The sequence below is a fragment of the Phyllostomus discolor genome, chromosome 7 (assembly GCF_004126475.2).
Source record: "Phyllostomus discolor isolate MPI-MPIP mPhyDis1 chromosome 7, mPhyDis1.pri.v3, whole genome shotgun sequence".
In the NCBI taxonomy this organism is placed as follows: Eukaryota; Metazoa; Chordata; class Mammalia; order Chiroptera; family Phyllostomidae; genus Phyllostomus; species Phyllostomus discolor.
In genome coordinates this window covers 85,960,973-85,984,277 of record NC_040909.2, presented here as the reverse complement: position 1 = coordinate 85,984,277, position 23,305 = coordinate 85,960,973, and the positions used below count along the sequence as shown (strand labels likewise).

The window sequence follows — 23,305 nt, the reverse complement described above, 5'->3', positions numbered from 1 at the left end:
TGCATTCTGAATTGTGATCTTTAATCCACTATAACTTCTTTAATCAGTTATTGGTGGTTATTGAAAAAATGTTGATTTTTAATTTTATGTTGTCTCAGACCACCTTTCTAAACTCTCACTACTTTCTTGTATTTTTTACTAAACTCTCTCAGGTTTGAGTCCATTCCTGACAGGTCTGCTGGAGTTGATGTCTGAAACTGTCTTGGTCTGCTGCCTCTGTGAGGAGTGGCTGTCCCCTTCCATCCATAGTCCCTACTCCATTGTGGTTACCTGCCTCTTTGAGCCATCTTTGGTAAGTTAAAACTTTCTCAAAAAGTTATCGTTTAATCCAGATTCTCCACTGTAACAAGTTTCAACATATAATTTTTAATGGTTTTTTTCTTGAATTTGTGCCTATATTCACTCTCTCATTACTAATATTCCAATGATGTTTTCTCTTTCACTGTTGGCAAAAAGCCTTGGTTTTTGTTCAACTTGCACAAAATCACGTCTTCCTTTATTTAATAATGTGATGGCTTTTTTAGAACTCTCTAAGCCATTCCTTGTTGTTCGGAGGAAGTTAGTGCAGTTGGGAGAGCATGTTGCTGGTCAGGCTCAATGTTGCCTCTGCCATTACCAGCTAAGGGACCTGGACAAGGGACTGCCCATGCCTCAGTGTTCTCTGCAAAGTGCAAGTGACAAGAGCAGCCCTCTTCCCTTGAGGATGTTATTAGGTGATTATGATGCAAAAAGTGCTTAAATCATCCCCAACACTTAATAGCTGACATGTATATGGAATCTGCTATTACGATGTATTTTTCTTCTGTGTTTTAATTTTATTAAAATAGTTTATTTATATTCAATTCTTAGTTAAAAATAAAAGCATGTAAACCAGAAATTCTCCTGCATAAAGATAGCACTGCCCTGGCTAGTGTGGCTCAGTGAATTGAGTGCCAGACTGTGAAGCAAAGGGTTACAAGTTCTATTCCCAGTCAGGGCACATGCCTGGGTTGTAGGTCAGGTCCCCAGCATGGGGCATGTGACAGGCAACCACACATTGCTGTTTCTCTCCCTCTCTTTCTCCTGCCCTTCCTCTCTTTGTAAAAATAAATAAATAAAATCTTTTTAAAAAGATAGCACCATGCACAGTCTTCTTATTACCCTCCATTCCTAGAGAGCTTGATATCACACTTTGGTCTTCTCTTTGATCTAATAACCACTTAAGAATTTTTAAACTTCAACATGGTAAATTCTCTTTAGTTATCTCTTTCATGTTAACTTCCAGGTGGCAGTCTGAGAGAATGACCCTGTGAATGTTTTATTCTTTGTATAAGCCCCATTTTTACTTTGAAATTTTTATTATACTTCTGTTTTCAATGTAAGTACTTTGATACTGTTATTAAACACGTCCATAGTTATATTTTCATTTTGGATTATACAGTAAGGTGCTCTATAAGTAATTTTTTTACTGTTTTTATGAGTTCTGCCTTAAATTCTATAAGGCTAGTACTAGGATTGTTAACTTTGCTTCAGGTTTGTTTGCCATTTGTCTGAAAAAGCCACTTCTTTAAATGTTGTAACAGATTAACAAAAAGCTATTTCAATAAGTAAGGGCTTTTGTGGTAAAGTAAAAGGTAAAAACAAGTGAAATTTTATAGTGTATCTTAACAGATCCAGAACAAAAAATTACCAATGCACTAAGTCACCATTAAGATAATTTTACTATGACTGCCAAGGAAATAGATGTGTTAAGAAATAGCATCTATGATTGTTTACAGAATGTTTCATCTGGATTTTCCCTAGTGAGTAAACCCCAAGGAAACTAGGTCAAAGAAACAACAGCCTGCTGATTGCACTCAGCTGTTAAATAAGCACATTGTACCTAATATATTGTAAATGACCACAGACCACAATTAAAAGTCCAAAGTGAAAACTAGGACTGTGCCCTGGCTGATGTGGCTCTGTGGATTGAGTGCTGGCCTGTGAACCACAGGGTCACCAGTTCAATTCCCAGTCAGGGCACATGCCTGAGTTGTGGGCCCAGAACCCAGCAGGGGGTGTGTGAGAAGCAACCACACATTCATGTTTCTTTCTCTTTCTCCCTCCCTTCCCCTCTCTAAAAATAAATAAATAAAATCTTAAAAAAAAAAAAAACTAGGACTACCACAAAGATAAAGACAAGGTAAGAGAAAGTCACTCCCCCAGCAGTCTATCCCCCCAACTCTAATGATCAGAGAAAAAGCAGAGGAACTGCTCCTATCAGGAGTGAGGGAAAACAAGTCATACTCACGCATCATAATCCTGAATGACCAGTCCCACAGACCAGATAGCGGTCAAGTACTCATTCACACCGCTGGGGCTGATGTAATGAAGGGAGTCAGGAGACCGTGGGTCACCATTGGAGCCAGTGAAGTCTACCCCCACCTGCAAGTAACAATTGCAGACCTTACTAGTGAAGGTAGGACACCTATACTGATGTCCAGGAGAGCATCAAGAGATGAGACACAAACATTCATTCTGAGGGCTGCCTCCGTTTCCTTAAATACCTGAGACCACAGGTATATCCAGTCAAATAATCTGAGCCTCTGCATGAAACAGCCTGCCATTCCCATTTGCTAGATGCATTAAATCATAAATTATTACACCCATGACTTTAAATGTAGGGTTTGTTTTTGTTATGTCTGTTTTTATTATTAAACTTACTATAGGATAATCACTTTTTTGTACATAACCTGTTTACTATTAGAAAGAAGGAACAGATCTTACTAACACAGATGAAAGCTTCAGGATGTGCGCAGACCACCTGTCTAAGGGAGACTACACAGAGTGTAAATTTCAGCACAAAATCAGTTTTGCAGGTAGAAAATGTACACTGAAAAAATGGAAGTGCTCTTCCTGCAAAATTGACTTTGAAAAATTTGGTGAGCTACTTACAGTAAAATTCAGCTGACATCCTCCCATAATATAGTCAAGGAATGTGCATTCCACTGTAATCTAAAAACAAATAGCAATAGTTAAAATGTAGGCTTTCCTCATGAGCAAGAGAAACAAAGAGCTCTCTGACAAAAATTTTTAACAGTTTATGAAATGAACAGAATTCATATAAACACATGGAGGCCAATCCTGCACTTAAGTTTAAGGTCCCTGCCCTATATGTCACAAATTGGATTTTACTTCCAGATAAGTAGAGCAATGTTCAGATTAGAATAAAACGGCTAACACTGAAATACACTCATTTTACATTTTAAGAAACTAGTAATGAATCTAATGTGTTGACAGCTTTAATAAGCATAATAATCAAGATATTTTTAAAAGCCCACTTGTTTGTTATAAGAAATCTCTTGGATCACTCCCCCCCCCAACTCATAATGTCATTCCCACCAATGCAATGGAAAAATACCACAGGGCCTCACATTTCCTAAAATAACAAAAAAACTTAACATCCTCTCCTTTCTAAAACATTGTCAAACCTTGGAAACAAAGTTACTTGAAAGATTTCTTTACTATTTCCTACTCTGTTCTTCTCCCTAAAGTGTGTGGGCTCCCGTGATTCTCAGCTGCCCCAGATACAGCTGTGATGTACCACATTGATAGAACTGGAAATGGGGTCTCATTACATGAACAGTGGTCAGGGTCAACTGACCTCACACTGCTTCACACTGATGACACCTGAATTCTTGTAGCTCTTTTTCTTCTGTCTCTTTTTTTCATTTATGCATTCAAATTCAATCTGTAGTAAGGAAAGACAAAAGTTTGTTCTTACTAGTGATATTAGAAATGTCAATGTGATTTTATTAATTCTTTTAGAGAGAGAGGAATGGAGGGAGAGAAACATCAATGTGTGGTTGCCTCTCACACACCTCCTACTGGGGACCTGGGGAACCCAGGCATGTGCCCTGACTAGGAATCAAATCAGCAACTCTTGAATCTCAGGCCAGCACTCAATCCACTGGGCCACACCAGCCAGGGCAGAAATGTCAATGTGAATTTAAATGAGTGATTTTTCTCTCCTGGACTCAAACTACCTACTAATGTAGGTCTACTGCAAAATATAACTCTGAAACAATGACATAATCCACTAAATATGTGAAATAGTTAGTGAAATTTCCAAAAGGCATTCCTAAATTTATTTACCTTTTAAAATAGTTTGTAAATATAAATTTCCTTGCAAATCTGCTAAGTAATAATCTTGTTCTTTACAATAAAGGAACTAAATTATTTTACTCCCAGTTGTTACCCTCACAGGAAACAAAATATGCTGCTTAGAAAAGAAGAAGAAAACCTACCATCAGAAAACAGAGATACATGAAGACCAATTCCATGGTAAAATACATAATCTCTTTCCACTGGGAATGTGTGTTACATATAGATCTAATGTTGTCCTCAGTATACTTCCTTCCCCAGACAGACTGGTCTTCCTTCCCACCTTCTGTCCACCTGTCTATCCATAAGGCTTGGCTCATGTCCTCCTCTGTTCTAGTCTTCTCTGATCTTCACTTCTCTCTTTAAACTTCTGTAGCCATATAAAACTAACATACTTTGTATTATCCTCAATTGTTTCATTCATTTTTTTTCATAGCTAGAGTATAATGACCTCCAATTTATACCTTCAAATTCTCACTGACTTACCTAATAAGTTCATAAGGGATACTCAGTGAATACTTGATGAGTCAGCTCTTCTGGTTAATAGAAAGCAACTTCTATAGTACTAGTTTTCTAAAAATCAAACATTAAAAAGTACATTTGATACAATGATATAAAACAAAAGTATGTTAAGTTTTTGAAGGATCGGGATCCTTCCAGAGTCTCAGTCATCATCATAAATACAAATTACTGAGTATTTCAGATGCAGAAATGCTCTACATAGAATTCTCACTGGTCAAAGGCTGCATTATTTCATGTACTCACTCTCTCATAAGGCAGATGCTGTCCTAGGCACTGAGAACAGAGATAAGACAGAGCCCTGCCTTTAAAGAACAAGAATGATAAAGAACAAGAGTGAAGACTTCCTGCCAAGATGGAGGCATAGGTAGACACATTGTGCCTCCTCCACAACCAAAATAAGGACAACAACAATTTAGAATTAAAAAAAGACCCAGAATCAACAGAAAATTGAACTGTATGGAAGTCCCACAATCAAGGAGTTAAAGCAGACATATTTATCCAGACCAGTGGGAGGGGCGGAGTCTGGTGACCAGGCAGAGAGGGGTAGCAGCAAGGCAGCAGCTGGTGGACCAAGCGAGGTGGCAGATTGTGGAGGGGTGCAGTGCACAAGGAGGCTGGCGGACTGGGTGGTCCCACATTCGAGCATAGATAAACCAGGCGAAACTGGGGAGCGAAGACAGACTACGCACGCCAGGGTCCCAGCTCGGGGATATAAAGCCTCAAAACACCGGCTGAAAACACCTGTGGGGGCTGAGGTGCCAGGAGAAACTCCCAGCCTCACAGGAGAGTTTGTTGGAGAGACCCACAGGGTCCTAGAACATACACAAACCCACCCACCCAGGAATCAGCACCAGAAGGGCCCAGTTTGCTTGGGGGAAGCGGGGGAAGTGACTGAAATCTGGCAGAGAGCAAAGCAAGCAGCATTGTTTTCTTTCAGACCCCTCCCCGACATACAGCATCACAAACCAGCAACTGGGTTGCCCCACTCGGGTGAACACCTAAGGCTCCACCCCTCACTACGTAACAGGCATGCTGAGATTAAAAAAAAAAAGGCCCAAGTGAAAGAACAAGCCAAAACTCCAGAAAATACACAACTAAGGGATGAAGAAATAGCCAACCTATTATATGCACAGTTCAAAACACTGGTAATCAGGATGCTCACAGAATTGGTTGAATTTGGTTGCAAATTAGATGAAAAAGTGAAGGCTATGCTAAGTGAAATAAAGGAAAATGTACAGGGACCCAATAGTGAAGGGAAGGAAACTGGAACTCAAATCAGTGGAGTGGACCAGACGAAAGAAAGAAACATCCAACCAGAAAAGAATGAAAAAACAAGAATTCAAAAAAAATGAAGAAAGGCTTAGGAAGCTACAGGACATCTTTAAACATTCCAACATCCAAACCATAGGGGTACCAGAAGAAGAAGAGGAAGAGCAAGAAATTGAAAACTTATTTGAACAAATAATGAAGGAGAACATCCCATTCTGGCAAAGGAAATAGACTTCTAGGAAGTCCAGAAAGCTCAGAGAGTCCCAAAGAAGTTGGACCCAAGCAGGAACACACCAAAGCACATCATAATTACATTACCCAAGATGAAAGATAAAAAGAGAATCTTAAAAGCAGCAAGAGAAAAGGAGACAGTTACCTACAAAGAAGTGCCCATAAGACTGTCAGCTGATTTCTCAAGAGACCTTACAGACAAGAAGGGGCTGGAAAGAAGTATTCCAAGTCACAAAAGGCAAGGACCTATATCCAAGATTGCGCTATCCAGGAAAGCTTTCATTTAGAATGGAAGGGCAGATAAAGTGCTTCTCAGATAAGGTCAAGTTAAAGGAGTTCACCAAGCCCTTATTATATGAAATGTTAAAGGGACTTATCTAAGAAAAAGAACATAAAAAGCATGCACAGTAAAATGACAGCAACCTCACAATTATTAACAACCACACCTAAAACAAAAACAACCTAAGCAAACAACTAGAAGAGGAACAGAACCACAGAAATGGAGATCACATGGAGGGCTAGCAACAGGGCAATCGGAGGAGGAGGAGGGGAATAGGTACAGAGAATAAGTAATGTAGGCGGTAGGTAGAAAATAGACAAGGGGAGGGTAAGAATAGTATGGGAAATGTAGAAGCTAAAGAACTTATAAGTACATGACACATGGACATGAACTAAAGGGGCGGAATGTGGGTGGGAGGGGTCCAGGGTGGAGGGGAGTGAAGGGGGAAATGGGACAACTCTAATAACATAATCAATAAAATATATTTAAAAAAAAGAACAAGAGCGAGCAGGCCTGTCACCACAACAACATTAAAAGCTTCATTTGTCATAAATGAGCTGGATTTACAAAACATTTTACATGACCCATTATCTTCTAAAAGCAGGTCATTCACTGATTCTGGAAAATAATGAACTAATTCCAGTGAAACATCAATCCATAGCACTCCTCATATTTAGTTCCTTTGGGAGGCCTGCTTTACTTTAAGTATTCAGGTTTTCAATATTTTCCATTAGTTCTGCCTTTAAAAAATCTTTAAATAGAATATTTGCAGCTGAATTTTGCTGCTGTGTTAATTCAAAGTCAGTTAACTCAAAGCCAAATTAATGTCTGTATTGAAACCATAAGTGGGATTTGAAAAGCCTCTCCTCCATCCCACCAGCATCTCGGTACTGGCTGCTTCTAATACCTGGGTTTTGTGACCAGAAGCAGGGACAGAGTGGAGATCTCTATGTGACCCACTGAAAATTCTAGCCCCTTTATGCTTATTTAAAACTCATTTCTCCCAATTACTTAAACTAAATGGCTCATAAGTTTTATTTATTTGTTCAACTTTTAAATTTTGATCTAGACCTCTCAGCATCATCTTTTAGGTCACATCACCCACATGACTTAGTAAAACAGACCTTCTTACCTGGCTATGACCTCTTACCTGTAAAACCCCATGGCTATATTTTCAAAAGCAAATGCTATGTATATAAAACATGAGCATGTTTCAGGTCTCTATGCAGCTAATAAACATTCATATTATTCTATTATAAGTTATATAAAAAGCATAAACACTTTATCTCATTCAAACTAGAAAGATAAATAAGATGAAAGCAATTTATAAGTTTTACTTAAAAAATTCTCTGGAACAGTATTTAACCACATTGGTTTAGAGATAGAAAAGTTTCAGAGGCACTCTTAGAAATATGTTGAGATGCTAAATGTAGTGAAGGCAGACACACTGTTACTAGTAGTCAGTTTCTCCAGAGTGCCAGGGAGTCTCCCCATTGGCCAAGATAGTACCATGGGGAGGTTCTTATATTGAGTGCAGGGTAAGCTAGAAATATCAATGTAGAGGGCCCAAGTGTACAAAAAGTAACAAGATAACTGGACAGAGAAAAAGCCCTTCCCCACCCCTACCAGACTGGGTGTGGTACTATAGGAAGGCAGGCACATGTGCCACAAAAGTCAAAATGGTGCAGAGGGAGGTACTGGACCAAAGAGGCCAGTCCATCTAACCTGGGAAAAGAACGGATTGGTTGGGAGATGGACCCACCCAAAGTGCACAAAAGTTTGGGAAGTTGATTGGTCATTTTGAAAAAGCAGCTGGTCTGTCCCATACCTAAACTAATATAATCCCAGGGAAACAAAGAGGTTCTCTCTTGCTCATGACTTGAGGGCTTGCTTTCTTGCTTGCTCATGACCTGGACTTGCATGATGTGCTTGCCTATTCTCTCTATGGGTAGCCCATGGCTTCCAGGAGGGAGTCTCTTTTTCTTTCTCTTGCCTATTTGGGAATGCTTTTGTCCACACATCTGTGTGCTCTCCAGGGATTATGTGACCTTGCAGCCCTAGCAGCCACAGGGCCTATGGCCATGTAGGCCCACACGCAGGCTCCAGGAGGGAGCCTAAAATGAACAGCAACCTGGAACAAGCTAAGCTACCTGGATGGGGACTATGATAGCTTAGCAGCCACCCGTGGGCTCCAAAGGACTGTACTTTAAATTGGAACAGAAATTTTGGAGACACGAGTGTGCCATTCTCCCAGATTGCGCATCACCTGCATAAAACTTCTTTCTTTTTGCATCAGCAACTGCCACATAAGTTTGGCTTTTGTAGCAACAGAAGTTGAACCCGTTTTTTTGTTTGATTACAACATGATCTTAACATAAGTAGGGCCATTAGATGGTAGCCATATTTCCTCATTTGATGTACCATATCTGTACTTTCATCCCTCCATGGGTAAGGACAAGTCAGAGAGAAGACCCAGAGGAAGGCTGTAAAAGTAAACACAGTTTAAAAATACTGTACACAGGTATTTGTCCAGTGCTGTGGATATTAATTTTTGTGACCAATGAAATGCCAAACACTTGAAAAATAAGAATTTTCAATCAAACCATGAATGTTGTCTGTAGCCAAGAAAACAAAACTCTAAATCTTATGTAAGCTCACACCCCAAGTATGAATTTTGGGTCATCTGATTATTAAACAAATAAAAGCTACAGATGTCTGAGCATTATATAATATGGAGAAAATATGTGGTAAACATGTGCTATGCCAAGGGAAAAAATGGAATACTAACTTCATGGCCAAACTGTCAGATATTTTCAAACAACAAAAATGTGACTTACGGGTGAGTTCCTGGAGGCCTCTTTCAGTTTGGTCATGGTGGTTTGAAATGTTCCAATGAGATCATGTGACCCATCATTATCATAATCATAGCACTCTACCTAGAATTAAGTATGACAAAAATATATAAAAGTCAACATAACTGTATTAAAAAAAGTATTGGCTGTAATCAGTGGGACTTACCAAAAAGTGCCATTTTCATTCAAGTAAGTAAAAATATTCAGTGTGGCCCTGGCTGGTATGCTCAGTGGATTGAGTGCCGGCCTTCGAACCACAAAGGACTGCCGGTTCAATTCCCAGTTGGGGTGCATGCCTGGGTTGCAGACCAGGTCCCCAACAGGGGGTACATGAGAGGCAACTATACATTGATGTTTCTCTCCCTCTCTTTCTCCCTCCCTCCCCATTTCTAAAAATAAATATAATCTTTAAAAAATATATTCAGTGCGCAGGTCTCCTTAGAGAGGTAGAAACTGACTTCCTGGAACCCTTCCGAACTCTAGTGACCCTGGAATGGGTTCCCGGGCAGATCACAGACAGATAAAAAACAAGTACTGTTCAATTTCAGCATTAAGCGGTTTCCAATATCTCTTTCATGTCCTCTATAAGTGCTGATAAAATCAAAACAGAATTACACCTCTTCCTCATTCACTTCTTTACCTTGTTATCGCTGACCAACAGCTAAAAGCCATTATCTGGAGGAAGAGAGGAAGCTAGTGAGTAGGCAGCTGAAAGGCATAATTAAATTCTAGATGACCTAAAATCATGGAAAGAGTGTTTCATCTTGCCATTTGGTATGGTTAGGCTTGCATGAGAGTTAGACATGATAAAGTCAGATGACAGCATTGAGGATCACAGCTCCTACAATGAAAAGGAAAACTCAGTGGGAAAAGTACTGAATCCCTTGTGAAGTCTCTGCTCCCACATAAGGCTGGTGAAGTCCAGCCTCAGCAGCAGCTTTCACTCAGTGAGTGCTCTGTCTCACAGCCAACAGCCCGGAGCCGAATGTGTGATTCGAATGCAGTTTCATGCCAGGTGGACAGACGTAGTGAAGAGTAAATATTCACAAGAATGCCTGAATTATCTGTTGCAACAAGAGACTTAAGGTGGTGTAAGCTGTTAGCCAGCAGAGGCGTTATGGTGAACAATGAATAACCAATGTCTTCTTAGTGCTTTTAATTTCAAAATAGATCATCTTATTTCTACAAACCCTTATTATGTATACTGCACACATTAGCTATTAAAAGCTTGTGAGGCAGCCAAAGGTATTAAACAGTCTTGGAAGACATTTCTTGTGTGGGGCCCAACAGAGTTAAAGGAAAGCTGTGCTAAGGACTCTTGAATCCTTTTAGAACCCATGACTGCCTGTATCTAAAAAGCTATTGGCATTGACCCCATGCCATCTTGCCATCGTTCTTTATAGAATTATGTTAATCACCAAGCTAAAGTGCTCACAGCATTTCATAGCATGAAATTAATAAATTTCATAAGTCTCACCATAAATTTTAGGATTTATACATCTCACCTGACAAAGTGATTTTTTTCTTCTTAGTTGTATGAGAAGTGAATCAATTACTTATCATAACAGATAGCCTTTCATTCCTTTATTTCCATTTTTATTCAGGAAGACTAACCATTGATCAATGAATAAAAACAAACAAGGTCTAGAATTGCAATTCTGAGTAACTGATAAGAGTTTTTATTTGTTGAAAGCACTTTGGCCGCTGACCAATTCTGAGATTTTGACTCTTGCCCTGTATATGTGATGCTCAGTTTTTAAGCCCAAAGGCCTTTTTCTAACTTTCTAAAGTATCAGGGAAAAGAAAAATAATGATCTTAATTTTTTTCTAGGAGAACTAAAACAAGATAAAGTCAAAACAATCTTAATATTTTAATAATTTCATTTTAATAGGTTTTTATATGTATGGACAACAGAATGTTACATTTTAGATTTGCATTCAGGGAAGTACAATTTGCATCTAAGGCAAAAGCAAGCTGTGATAATGCCAAGATTTTATTTAAACAAAGCATACGAAGAGCTAATACTATTCATGTATTTAGTCTGCCTGAAACTTCAGGGAATGCAAAAATAGTTTTCTATTTTAATTTCTAATAACTCACTATATTGCCCCATTGAAGGCAAATGTTTGGTGCTGAAGAAAAAAATGTGGCATTTATAATGCTGGCAAATGTTCAGATACAGTTTGAGGGAAGATGATGTAATGACTGTGTCATTTAATTTCTCTTCTCAAGAATTCAAATATTAAGACTACTGTGTGCTTTAAATAACAGCATCAGGGTGTTTGTGAAACTGAAACACATGCATATATACATCTGTGCACAAGTATATATGTAAAGTATGCACACACCACACAATACCACATCTACTAAGGCATTCCCACTTCAGGCAAGGTGGCAGCATGCATGATTATTTCTCAGTCACTGGATGTTATGAAAATGATAATACATGCTAGAGTGCACATTCACACTGCAGCAAAGAAACTGCTGATGACTGTAACTCTGTCCTCTGCTCTGTAACTCTTTACGCACCTCTAAGCAGTTTCCAAATACCAAGGGAAATCACAGATATATGACTTCCTGATATTGCAAAGAGATACAGACAGTGATGATGTGGCAAGCCAAATTATATGTCATTAAAGCAAACCAAGAAACTTTTAAGAATGGAAGGCATTCATCAGGGTAAGCTCAGAAAACCAGTTTACTTACTATAATAAAATAGCCCTGTACGCAAGCCACTGTGTGCAGAAAAAGTTTAAAAAACATTGTTTCACAGTTAACATATTATGATCAAATAGTTTTGATTTAGATATATTTTCACAGCCTCTCTTGCTTCTCAGATCTAACGAAGCTTCAACTTACTACCTTTAATGTCAAAAGCAAAAGCTCTAGATTTGGTACAATAAAAAAAGTAAATCTGTTTTGAATTTTTATATAACTTTATTTGAGCCAAACTGATGACATATGTCAGGGAGCAAGATCTTAAATGCTCTCAAAAGTAATTTTTAAGCTATTTTTCTACTATTTATTTTGTACTGTATGTGCCTGAATGGTATGTAGATTATTTTGAGCTAAAGGCAATTGAGACTCTGTGGCCTAAAGAAAAACTTTTGCTCCCCACTTAACTATCTAGAAGACTTTAAATTAGGAGCCTGATCCATGATGACAGAAATAACTTTATCAGAGTTATCATCAGAAATAACTTTTTAATTGTGTATATGGCAGGGCAAACTAATAATCACTGAACGTGCGCTATCCCTCAATGACCTTCTGACACCTCAAGGTATCTTACATCCTCCCTCTCCCAGAATGTCTTCTAGACCTCAGTTTCCCTTTGTGTCTGTGACTCTCTTATGTAGGAGGGGTTCCCCTAAATATGTAATTAAATTTGGTCAATTTCTCTTGCTAATTTGTTTTGTGTCTATTTGAATGTTAGACCAGCCAACAGAACCTTGAGAGTAAAGCTTGTTCCTCCCCCTGCCCAAAAGCTGACTTTTCACTGTTGTTAGAAACACCACACAACTTACACAGACATTATTTTTTAAAGTTCTCTGCGGTTTTCAATGATAACAGTATCTGTACTGTGTTTAAGAGTTTATAAAACTTTAATTTTTGCTAATTTAATTCTCACTTTTTTGTAGAATAGACATTATTTTCTCTATTATATAAGTAAAGACATTAGATGACCTGCCCAAGATCCTTTAGCTGCTTCAAGGACTGAATTAAGACTTGCATTGTAGTCTGATTTTCAATTCTCCACTTGTTCTGTGCCATCAACCTCCCTGTATTCACCATATTCATTACGAAAAACAAAAACAAAAACCCATGTCAGTTTGCTAACCTCAGAACATAAGAAAAGGCTTCTATCTGGAATCTTATGTCAACAAGTGACTCTAGTATAAAAATATCTTTAAAATAATATATATTTTTTTGATAAATGGTTAAAGTAAGAACATTTTAACAAATTCTTAGACATCTGCTTCTGCTCCTTGTTGCCACTCTACCTTCCTGATCCTCCAAAACTGAATCGACCTAAATGTTTCCAGTACTTGTATTTTGCTCTGGAAATAAGCGACAATACCACCAGTCTTCATTCTATGCTGTGCTAGGGGCAACATCTGCTTTATCCACAAGAGACACACGAGAGGCAAACAGGGTAGTTACAGGTCCTATTCATGGAGTAAAGGAATCTTTTTAAAAGGCAGAAAAATTTATATTAGATATTTTATTTTAAAAATAAATGAGTAAAATAAAAACTATAATGCTTGATTCAGCATTAGGTCAACAGATCAGTCAAACATGTTGTATCTTCAAATTATTTATCATCAAAAACATCTCTACTTTAGTATTCCTAAATATGAACAAAACTGAATCCTACATCTCTGTTGCATCACATAATCTTTTTAAATACTATCAAATCAATCAATTTTACAAAAGAGGTGAGTTTGCATAATTTCAAATTACCTTAATAGTTTTATCCATATCTCCGTAGCACAGTGAGTTAAGAGAGATTTTAAAAGGTCTCCAAACAGGATTCAAGTTGTTTTTAATAACCTATAAAAATAGATTTTCAAGGACAAGTTAGGGACGTATTCAGTTCATTAGCATTTTGTTCCTGCCTCTCCTAGATTCCGCTGTGCTTTAACCATTCGTCAATTACCTCTTTGGGCAATCAACTTTTTCACTGAGAAACTAGCTAGGCCAATATTACACAACTGTTACATTAAAGCTGTAATAAACTGTTTAGTTGTGATACATGCTAAGAAAAGAACAAAACTACTTGGGAAATACATCCACCCATTACAAGATATGCTTGTGTCAGAAATCAGGGTTTCCAAACAGGGTATAGAAGACTGAAATATGATATAAGAAAGTCTGAGAAAGAACTGTGCTGGGTTGGATTTGGTTAAAGAAATAGTCTTAAGTTCATAATTAAATTTTTAAAAATATACATAAACATATATATATGCTTCCCAGCTGAGTAAATTGAAAAGGCCTAAATGCTATGATGTCCCAGTAACAATGAGTACATCCAGCCTTCAGATCTTGGCAGCTAAATACCACCACCCTCTGAAAGGAATATAGTTGCTTCAGAGAAATGGGTTGTTCCAGATCTGGCACAGAAGAAGCAGAGGGTGAACTGAGACTACAATATAAAATAAGAGAATGGTTAAAGAGTTAAAGACTAGGGGTCATGTTAAAAGAAGCCAGGAGCCATTTGAAGGCACTGCTCTGGTCAAATCTGGATTAATTTGAGCTGTAAAATGGGTGACAGTAACGAATTACAAATAATGAACATGCTATGTTATAATAATCTATGAGTCCACAATGACACTAAAAATAAAGAAGGAGAAAGTAAGAGAGGAGTATCTGGTAAAATACATTAAGGGACAGAAAATATAAGAATCACTGTGTTATAACCCAATATAATAACTGGTTCAGGCATGGATCATGGGTAGATGCTAAATCCAGTGGGGGAAAGCTGGGAGAACAGCCTCAAAGTGACACACCACAGACTACCTATTAATTACAAAGGGGTGGTCACAAGCATAACCACATGGGCAAGGTTGGCGTCAGCAGTACTGGGCAGCCTGACACTGTGGGTCCCCTGCTGGTATAGAGCAAGAGACACAGAGTGGTCCTGATGGCACGTCTCAGCAGAATCTAGCTGTGAGGAAACACAAGACTCCAGAGTGTTGGACATACTGTGTTGGGAACTGCCCTGCCTGGTTTCAGAAACTGTAACCCCCCATGACTAAGGCTGAGTGAGAGACCTTGAGTCCCTAAGCCACTGAGACAAAGCTTATCTCCTTGGCAGGAGTACCACCTCTGCCCCCTTTACTTCATCCTGCCTGGCCCCCAGTACATGATCAGTTACCCAATGATAGGTAAGATTCCTCAAGGGAGGGATGACCTAAGACAGGAGTGGTCATGGGGGGCCCTCAAGGAAGGACTTGGGGGCTATAGATGAAGGAAGTGATGGACCCTCGCCCCTTGGTTTTGATACAGCCTGAGTCCTCACTCTGTCTGCAAGAAGTCTCCTAATCTCTTGGCTTCCTTACTTCCCCTGATCCACCTAAGCCTGAAACAATGCTAGAGGTGGGTGCAGCCCTGTGCTGCAAAGTGCAAATTCCCTGGGGTGATCAGGCCTAAGAAAGAAAGCATAAAATCCTGTGAAACCTGCTTTGCTAATACCCTTACTCCAAGCGTGAAATGAGTTTGTTTCCTCAAAGTTTTATAGCCCTTTAGCTATCAGACCCTGACTCAAAATAAAGGAGTCCCTAAGCAAATTATGCAAATTAAGCCAATAAAAGCCTGTCAAGGCAAGGGTCCGGGTGCTCTCCTCTTGAGAGAGTGGCGGTGCCATCCCTTTTCCTCCACAGGACTCAGTAGTCTGTGTGAATTTGTTCATATCTCATCCAAATGCCGTAGGCAACATGGGCTGTGTCTACTTCAATACTGGTCTGATTATTCAAGAGATTTGATGGCGGAGAGGTGTAGGAAAGCAGGAAGAAGAATTAAGCTAGATGCAGAATGCTAGATGCAATAAGCTAGATAGCTAAATGCAAAATGTGAACTTTGATTGACTTTGGACAAAACAAAATGATATGCTTTTAAACATGTGAGACAGCTGGAAAGGCCTGAAGACACTATTATAAACCATCTTAACTCTTTCAGATGTGGTTGGGTAGGAGAATGCCCTTGTTCTTGGGAAATTTCTGCTCTACTATTAAAAGGTGAAGAGTTGCCTGCAGCCCACATCAGGACAGCTCTGAAAAAGGGAAGTACCTATGTGCAGGTGTGTGAGTCTGCATGTGTATGTGTATGTGAGAGAACGTACAACTGTAGAGGGATACATTACAGTGCTCTTTACAGGGTTTTAAATTTTTTTCAAAATAAAAACTTTACTAATAATTAAGCAGGGTAGCACCTCCTCATTAAAAGAAAAAAAAATCAGCATGTTGACCATATGTCTCTGGCTATGTATGTCTGAACTCAGATATTTTTATACAAACATAATTTGAAAAAAATTTTAGATTACTATAATTCTAAAGGAAACCTCAACCCTACTTTTCAAATTCAGATGTTCACCTCTGTTCGATGAATCATGAGCCAGTTTCCATCAGATGTCTGCTTGTGGAATTCCAGGTATGGATCTGACTTTCCAAATAGATCCTACATTAAAAAGAGAAAGCCATTATTCTCCTTTAGACCATTTTATGCCTATTACATGTTAATAACACCTGAACTCTGTCCCCCAGAGTACAGATATACAGAGTACAGTACCGTAGTAAATACAAACCCATCTCCTTCCTCACAGACTTGCTGACATCTAACCAGGAGAACTATGATGGTATTTCTGATATATGCTCCTAGTCCTTACTTCTCAAAAAACATGATGACTTTAAAATATAGTGATCAATACGATCCATTAATATAATATATTTTGGGCTGTTTTCATTAACATTGTTCACTCACACAGCACTGGGTAGTTTTTACGTAAGCAATATTCCACACTAGTTATGCTAACTCCCTGAGGGACCAGCAATAAAATGGATTCAGAGGGGTTAAATGATTTGCTAAGATAACATATCTAATTGCTGATGGACCTGAGTCTTGACTCCATATATTATCCTTCTATGTTCAATTCCACACACAAGAGAGCAGAGGTAAATATGTGGAGTGTGCAACAGAATTACTTCAAGGGCACTCACCTTTTTCTTCTGTAATTTCCCACAGTACTCTTATACAGTGCTCTCAGCACACTGAGCACTCAAAACTGCCCTTACCACCACCCTCAACACATACACACATAGGAGATAAAAGGATAGAAGGATAGAAATTATAGAAGGATATACAAATCACTTCCATAAGTTAAACTCAAGTAATGAGATTATGGATGGTTATTTTCTCATTTTCATTTATCTTCACTTTGAAATCTCCATACTACTTAGAATACATTACTTATTATTTGTCAAAATGAAAGGACACCTGTTAACTCTACAATCATATGTACAGCTATGTCTTTCAATTGAAGACTTTTGAGTCCTGAATTAACCTCAGTACTAAATTAAGAACAAAGATAGTATCATTTCCCTACTTAGTATAGTTTACTGTCAAGCAAGAAACATACTTGGTACAGTCAAAAAATATATAAACACAAGGACTAGGAAGAACTAAAATTTAACTTTATCTGCAAGAAGCATCGTAAGTAAATATAATAAGCCACTCTATGCCACATTTTATATTGTAAAACTAATAATAGCATTATACAGAGACATTAACTTTCTAAAAACACAGTAATCTACCTTGTCTTACTTATTGTAGAAATAAACCTATGACAGAGGCAAAATAGCACTGTTACCATTTTGAAGGTAAGAAAACAGTCTTTGTTTAAAAGTTCATTAGTGTTAAAAGTTCATTAAGTTAGCAATAGTAGAACCAAAATAAGAATTAAAAGTCCCTGACTCAGGCCTCCAAATATGTTACATGAAAAAAGGAATGTGGAGGAAAGTGTGCACGTGGTATGATACACTTACCAAAAGGCCTGGGGTGGGGACAATACAAATACAGACAGACATGCATGCCCACACATCTCAATTGATAGATACACACACATGAGGGGGGACCCCCAAAAAACAGAATTTATTCATAAACAATTGTGTATTTATTCTTAAATGCTTAAACTTCAGTCACCTTCAGAGTACTCACCATTTGATGCAATACACCTATCAAGGCATTTTTCCAGTGCTCAAAACAGTTTTTGAACTGGTCAATTTTGATGCCTTTCAGTGCTTCTGCCATTTTTTGTTTCACCTCTTCCACATTGGCAAAACATTTCCCTCTGAGGACATTTTTTATCCAGGGAAACAAAAACAAAGTCGCTCAGGGCAAAATTCGGTGAATAGGGAGGGTGGGGCACAAGGGTCACACCAAAAATCACTAAACACTTGGTGCAGTGTGGGTAGGTGCGCTCCTAAATTACTCATCATGAAATGAGCAAACACGTTGAATGAGTCTTCAAAAACATTTCACTGAAGCCAAATGCAGCCTCTCACTACAACATCAGCAGGCACACTGATACACATGGGTTCCAAGAACACTCACCCAGAGGGGGAAGCCTGTATGTACTACAAGGGGCCCACCCTCCAAGAGATAATTCCAGGTTTCTTGGGTCCTGCCTCATACATATGTGTATATAAGTATATGTATACAGACACACAAATATATGTTCGCATATACATATACACAAAAAACCTTAGTTTTTTTAGGAAATTGAAAGATTAAACCATAAAATATAAATTAAAAAATATTACCTACAGGAGGAAAAACAGCAGGCAGGGAAAGAAGCTAAATTTCTTGAATATACCTTGTTTTACAGATTTGGCATTGGAACCATGTAAATCTTTTACATGATTATAAAACAAAATTAAATCAAAAGGTGTTTAAAGAAATTCATAAATGTCAAAAGCAAAATTCTACTATGTGTCAATATGACAGTATAACCATTCAGAGAAGAATTATTTCTTTAAAACCAAAGTTTGACTGTATCACCAAGTGGAATATAACCAAAAGGATAAAAAACTTCAAAGAAAGCTCAAACCATTTCCAGTAAAAATATTTTAATTACAACCTGGATATTTTTATTCTGAAACTATTCAATACTCTATAAGACAAAATAGATAGGTAATTATGTTAATATCTTAGGAACCCAGATTTTCAACATAAGAAAAAAACAGGTATAAATATAGAATTAAAGAAGTAGAGCCCTGTAATTCTATATCTGAATATCTAAATTGGAAATAACTGTATAAACTTATAATTCAGTTTTTCTTTTTTCTCACATTAAAACACTCATAACAGAGGTTTTTTAATTTTACTTTATGTACAAAGAGCTAGCTAGCATTGTTTGTATGGTAAAGCAGATGTCTTAAATAACCAATTCAAGGAAGTTCACTTGGCCCAACTTAATAAAGCCTATACCTTCGAATACTGACAGAAATACAAGTGGCCCCTGTTGAGGCCATATGTCCAATCAGACCACCCAGTTTGAGCAGACACAGCAAGAATGAGAACCCTGGCCAAATGTTCTCAGATGGCTCCTGTAGAGCTGTTGGTAACTTATCTTGCTCTCTCCAGTAAAACAAAGCAAAAGGTAAGTTTTTCTTAAAAAGTAAAATAAAATCTTTCCTATATCTGACTACTGACTGAGAAGCCACAGAAACAATAAGCAACCACAATAAACAGCTCCCTAGCACCTGCCTGTGGTCTCTAAGTACCAGCTCTCACTGACACGCAGAATAGCACCATTTCATGTGCCAATCTGGGGCAGAGACTGAATGAAATGAGCCTGGAACATGTGTCCTCCCATAGGGCAAGGAAGCTATCAGAGATCCCTGGATTGTCCAGATGGTTTCAGGGATAAATTAAAGAGGTCCCCAGAGGCCAAAAGTTGGAATACTCTGTATCAATAAGAATTAATCAATAGAGTTCACAGCAATACTAAAAATAAACAACAAATGCAAAAAACCCTCATTGGTCACGTTTAGAGAATAATAAGGAGCCAACTTATTATTCCAAAAAATGGTAAATACAGGAAAAAAAGTCAAACATTTTAACTTGCCTTTTCTGTAAAACTGTACCTCAAAATAAGTAAATGCCCAATGGGGAGAATACTTTCCTCTATAGAAGTATTCTCACTGATTAATAAAGAAGCAATGATAGCATGAGAATATCACTATTTTATAAACCCTTAATAAAACAATATGTCTAGGTGCTTATCATACCCTAAAATACACACTCGACAATGTGAGCCTCCTGATTATGGGCCACCACCTATGAAACTGCCTTACCAACAATTAAAAATACCATCTAATCATACCTCTAGATTCAATTACCAGCTTACAGAAATCAAGAAATAATGGTGGAAAGAGCAGCAAGTTACATGACACCATAGGGATTTAAGCAGTTATACACACCGTGGAAACCTCTATAGGACAAAGTATTCAATTTCTTTGTGGAATAAATCCCAGGAAGGAAGGATGGATGGATGGATGGATGGATGGATGGATGGAAAGATGGATGGGAAGGAGAAAGGGACAAACAAGAGAAGGAATGAAGGAGGAAGGGATGAAGGAACGAAGGAAAAGGAAGGAGGAAATTTACAGGTTAAAGTGATTTAAGAGGCACATTAACCAATTATATATTTTTAAGAGTCTTTTGAGATATACCAGAATATTTACAAATGAAATGATATGATGGCTAGGAGGAGGGAAAGAAAATAGGGGTAGAGATGTAACACAACTGGTCATGAGTTATAATTGTTTAAGACAGGTGATGAGACATGAAATTTAAAAAAAAATACTATTCTATGTTTGTATATATTTACATTTTTCAAAAAAAAATGTCCCTGGCTACTAGCCTAACATGTTTTCAAACTGATGTGTAAGGAAATATAAACAATGAAGAATATTGATTGGATAATAAAGTAAAAAAGCGTGTGAATTATTCTAATCCATGTAATATATATATATTGTTGTGCTATTATATAATACATTCACCCTTCATTAAAAATATTGACTTCTGAATGGAAAGAGGAAATTCTGTAATCAATGAAATATGAAATTTTTGCTTTATCCCTTAAGGTAATCCAATACACCATCTCTACTATCTTTTCCAGTAACATTAATGCTTATATTGACTCCTCTTTTGAGCCAGAGAAACCCTTTGATTATATTAACAGGAAAGAGGTAAGAGGAAACAAGTTCTGCTTACGCACACACACAGATACACATACAGAGACAGACACAAACTCATACAGACATACATAGACACATATACACACAGCTACACACTCACATACACAGAAACACACACACAGGAAAACAGGATTTGGAAGGCACTAAAACTCCAAGGGATGTTCAGATGATGGCACTTTTATATTAACTGCAGTATTACGTATTTCTCAAACAAGAATCACTGTGTGGCAAACGATATATATCCCTGTTGAAGTCTGCATCACCTACCCACCTTATTGTCCAGTTTTCTTGCTTCCATTTCAAACAAGACCACTCTGTTATCCTTTATTTCTTCTGCTGAAATCTAAGAACAGATAAGGTAAGTAAAAGAAAGCTTTTTTTAGGGATTCTGATACACTCAGGAAGTACTGATATTCTGTTACCTAATAGTATATAAAGTCTGTTAATATAAATAAATTATAAAACAGTTAATAACTAAATGGTACATTTAAGAGATTTATCATTATAGCTTTTATGTACTTGCAATAAATATTTTCCCAAAATATGGTGAATCTCATTATGCACTTTCCTTTTTAAGTATCATTATACACCTCTGTTTTTCGATTAAGTCTGCATTATGCACCTTCCTTTTCAGAGGCTGTTGCCCCAACTGGATTTCCTAATTCCAGTGAGAAATTCAAAGACCTGGAGAAATTCACAACACCAGCTAAAGCTCTCTAAACCCTGAGAAGTGATGAAATCATATCTAGAAAACACTATCAATTGAAGTATCACATCACTATTTTTCATTTAACTTAACTGAGTTATTAGCTGTCAAAGGCCCAAGAGCAATAAAAGTAACTACCCACAATGTTCTCTATGTGCTACAATGTTCACAATGTGCTAGGAAAGTTAGCACCCCCACAGACTGACCATTCTTATGCTTTAGGAAATTTCAGTAAGAACAAAATGGCTGCTCAGGGAAATGAGTTTCATGATGGAAATGATCCTAAAACGAGGCTCTCAGGGAGCCAACCTTCAACTTGCAGAGCTAAAGTCAGAAACTATTGCTCCAGGGGTGATTGCCCAGACACAAGGTCTGGAAGGTAAGATCATTAAAAGCACAGCATTATATAACTTGGGATCTAAATTGGGATAAGACATACATTCATTGGCCCAGGGCTAGATGTCAGCTGGCAAGTCCTGCTGGGAGGACAGACAGCAGAGTGTGGGCACTAAAAAACAGGTGCCAGCCATGTCACAGTGTGAGACCCATCAGGAATAAAATCCATTCTGAAAATTCTGTCATTTTGAGGGGATGACTTTGCCTTGCAACAAGCCAGGTGGATCCATTCAGATAATTAAATAGTTTAATTATACTTCCACAGGAGTAAGGCATATCACCAAGTTGCTCTTGACCCTGCGACCAACTTAAACACTCAAAGGGATTTTGTATGTGTGTGTTTCTTTTTTTGGCACACACGTTTCCCATTTGTGATTGCTCTTAAGCAGGGCAGGAGGACGGCGCCATTCAGATGAAATGATAAAGCATGGTTGTAAGGTAATTACCTGCCTGTACAGTTTCATTGTGCCCTCTACATAAATCTTTTTAGACAAAAAACAAGTATCTTGTTACCGTGATGCTGCCTTTACCCGCAGGTCTGCCACTTTTAAGCACCAGTGGTCGAGTCAACTTCTTACTGGAAACAATCTATTAAAGGAAAAGATTGATAAAAAGAGCTTTTTCACTTCATCTTGTAACATTTTAAACTGAATGGTTTTGAAAAAAAGTTTGAGTGTGAAGTCATTAAGTCCATTCTGTAAGGATGGAGTGATTATAAAATACATGGACACATTTAAAAATCTTATTTATTTTTAGAAAGAGGGGAAGGGAAGGAGAAAGAAAAGGAGAGAAACATTGATCAGTTGTCTCTTACACACCCCAACCAGGGACCTGACCTGCAACCCAGGCAAAAGCCGTGAATGGGAATTGAACCAGAAACCTTTTGGCTTGCAGGACAATGCCCAACTCACTGAGCTACACCAGTTAGGGCATGCTTGAAGAACACTGGAGACATTTAAAACCAACTGGAGAGTTGCAAGATGGTGGAGGAGTAAGTGGAAGCCACACTAACCTCCTCCCAGAACCAAGCTGGAATTACAACTAAGTTGTAGAGAAATCATCCTGAATAACCAACAGAACATAAGCTGGAGAGAAGTCTTATAACCACGGACAGAGAGAAGTCACCACTTCACCATAATGAGACTGGTAGGGAGTATGGAGGAGACATGA

General features: G+C 38.0%; 1 protein-coding gene across 4 annotated transcripts in view; it reads right to left on the bottom strand.

The window, feature by feature from the left end:
- The window catches only part of CPNE3 (copine 3), a 55,615-nt gene that overhangs the window by 14,077 nt on the left and 18,233 nt on the right, over positions 1-23,305 (bottom strand). For all 4 annotated transcript variants that reach the window (XM_036031087.1, XM_036031088.1, XM_036031089.1 and 1 more), the window contains 8 exons: positions 22,649-22,723; positions 21,305-21,376; positions 16,367-16,450; positions 13,739-13,828; positions 9,262-9,360; positions 3,623-3,709; positions 2,914-2,973; positions 2,270-2,403 (listed from right to left, as the gene is read on the bottom strand). In XM_036031087.1, the coding sequence (XP_035886980.1) occupies positions 2,270-2,403; positions 2,914-2,973; positions 3,623-3,709; positions 9,262-9,360; positions 13,739-13,828; positions 16,367-16,450; positions 21,305-21,376; positions 22,649-22,723 (701 nt within the window). The remainder of the gene's footprint in view (positions 1-2,269; positions 2,404-2,913; positions 2,974-3,622; positions 3,710-9,261; positions 9,361-13,738; positions 13,829-16,366; positions 16,451-21,304; positions 21,377-22,648; positions 22,724-23,305) is intronic.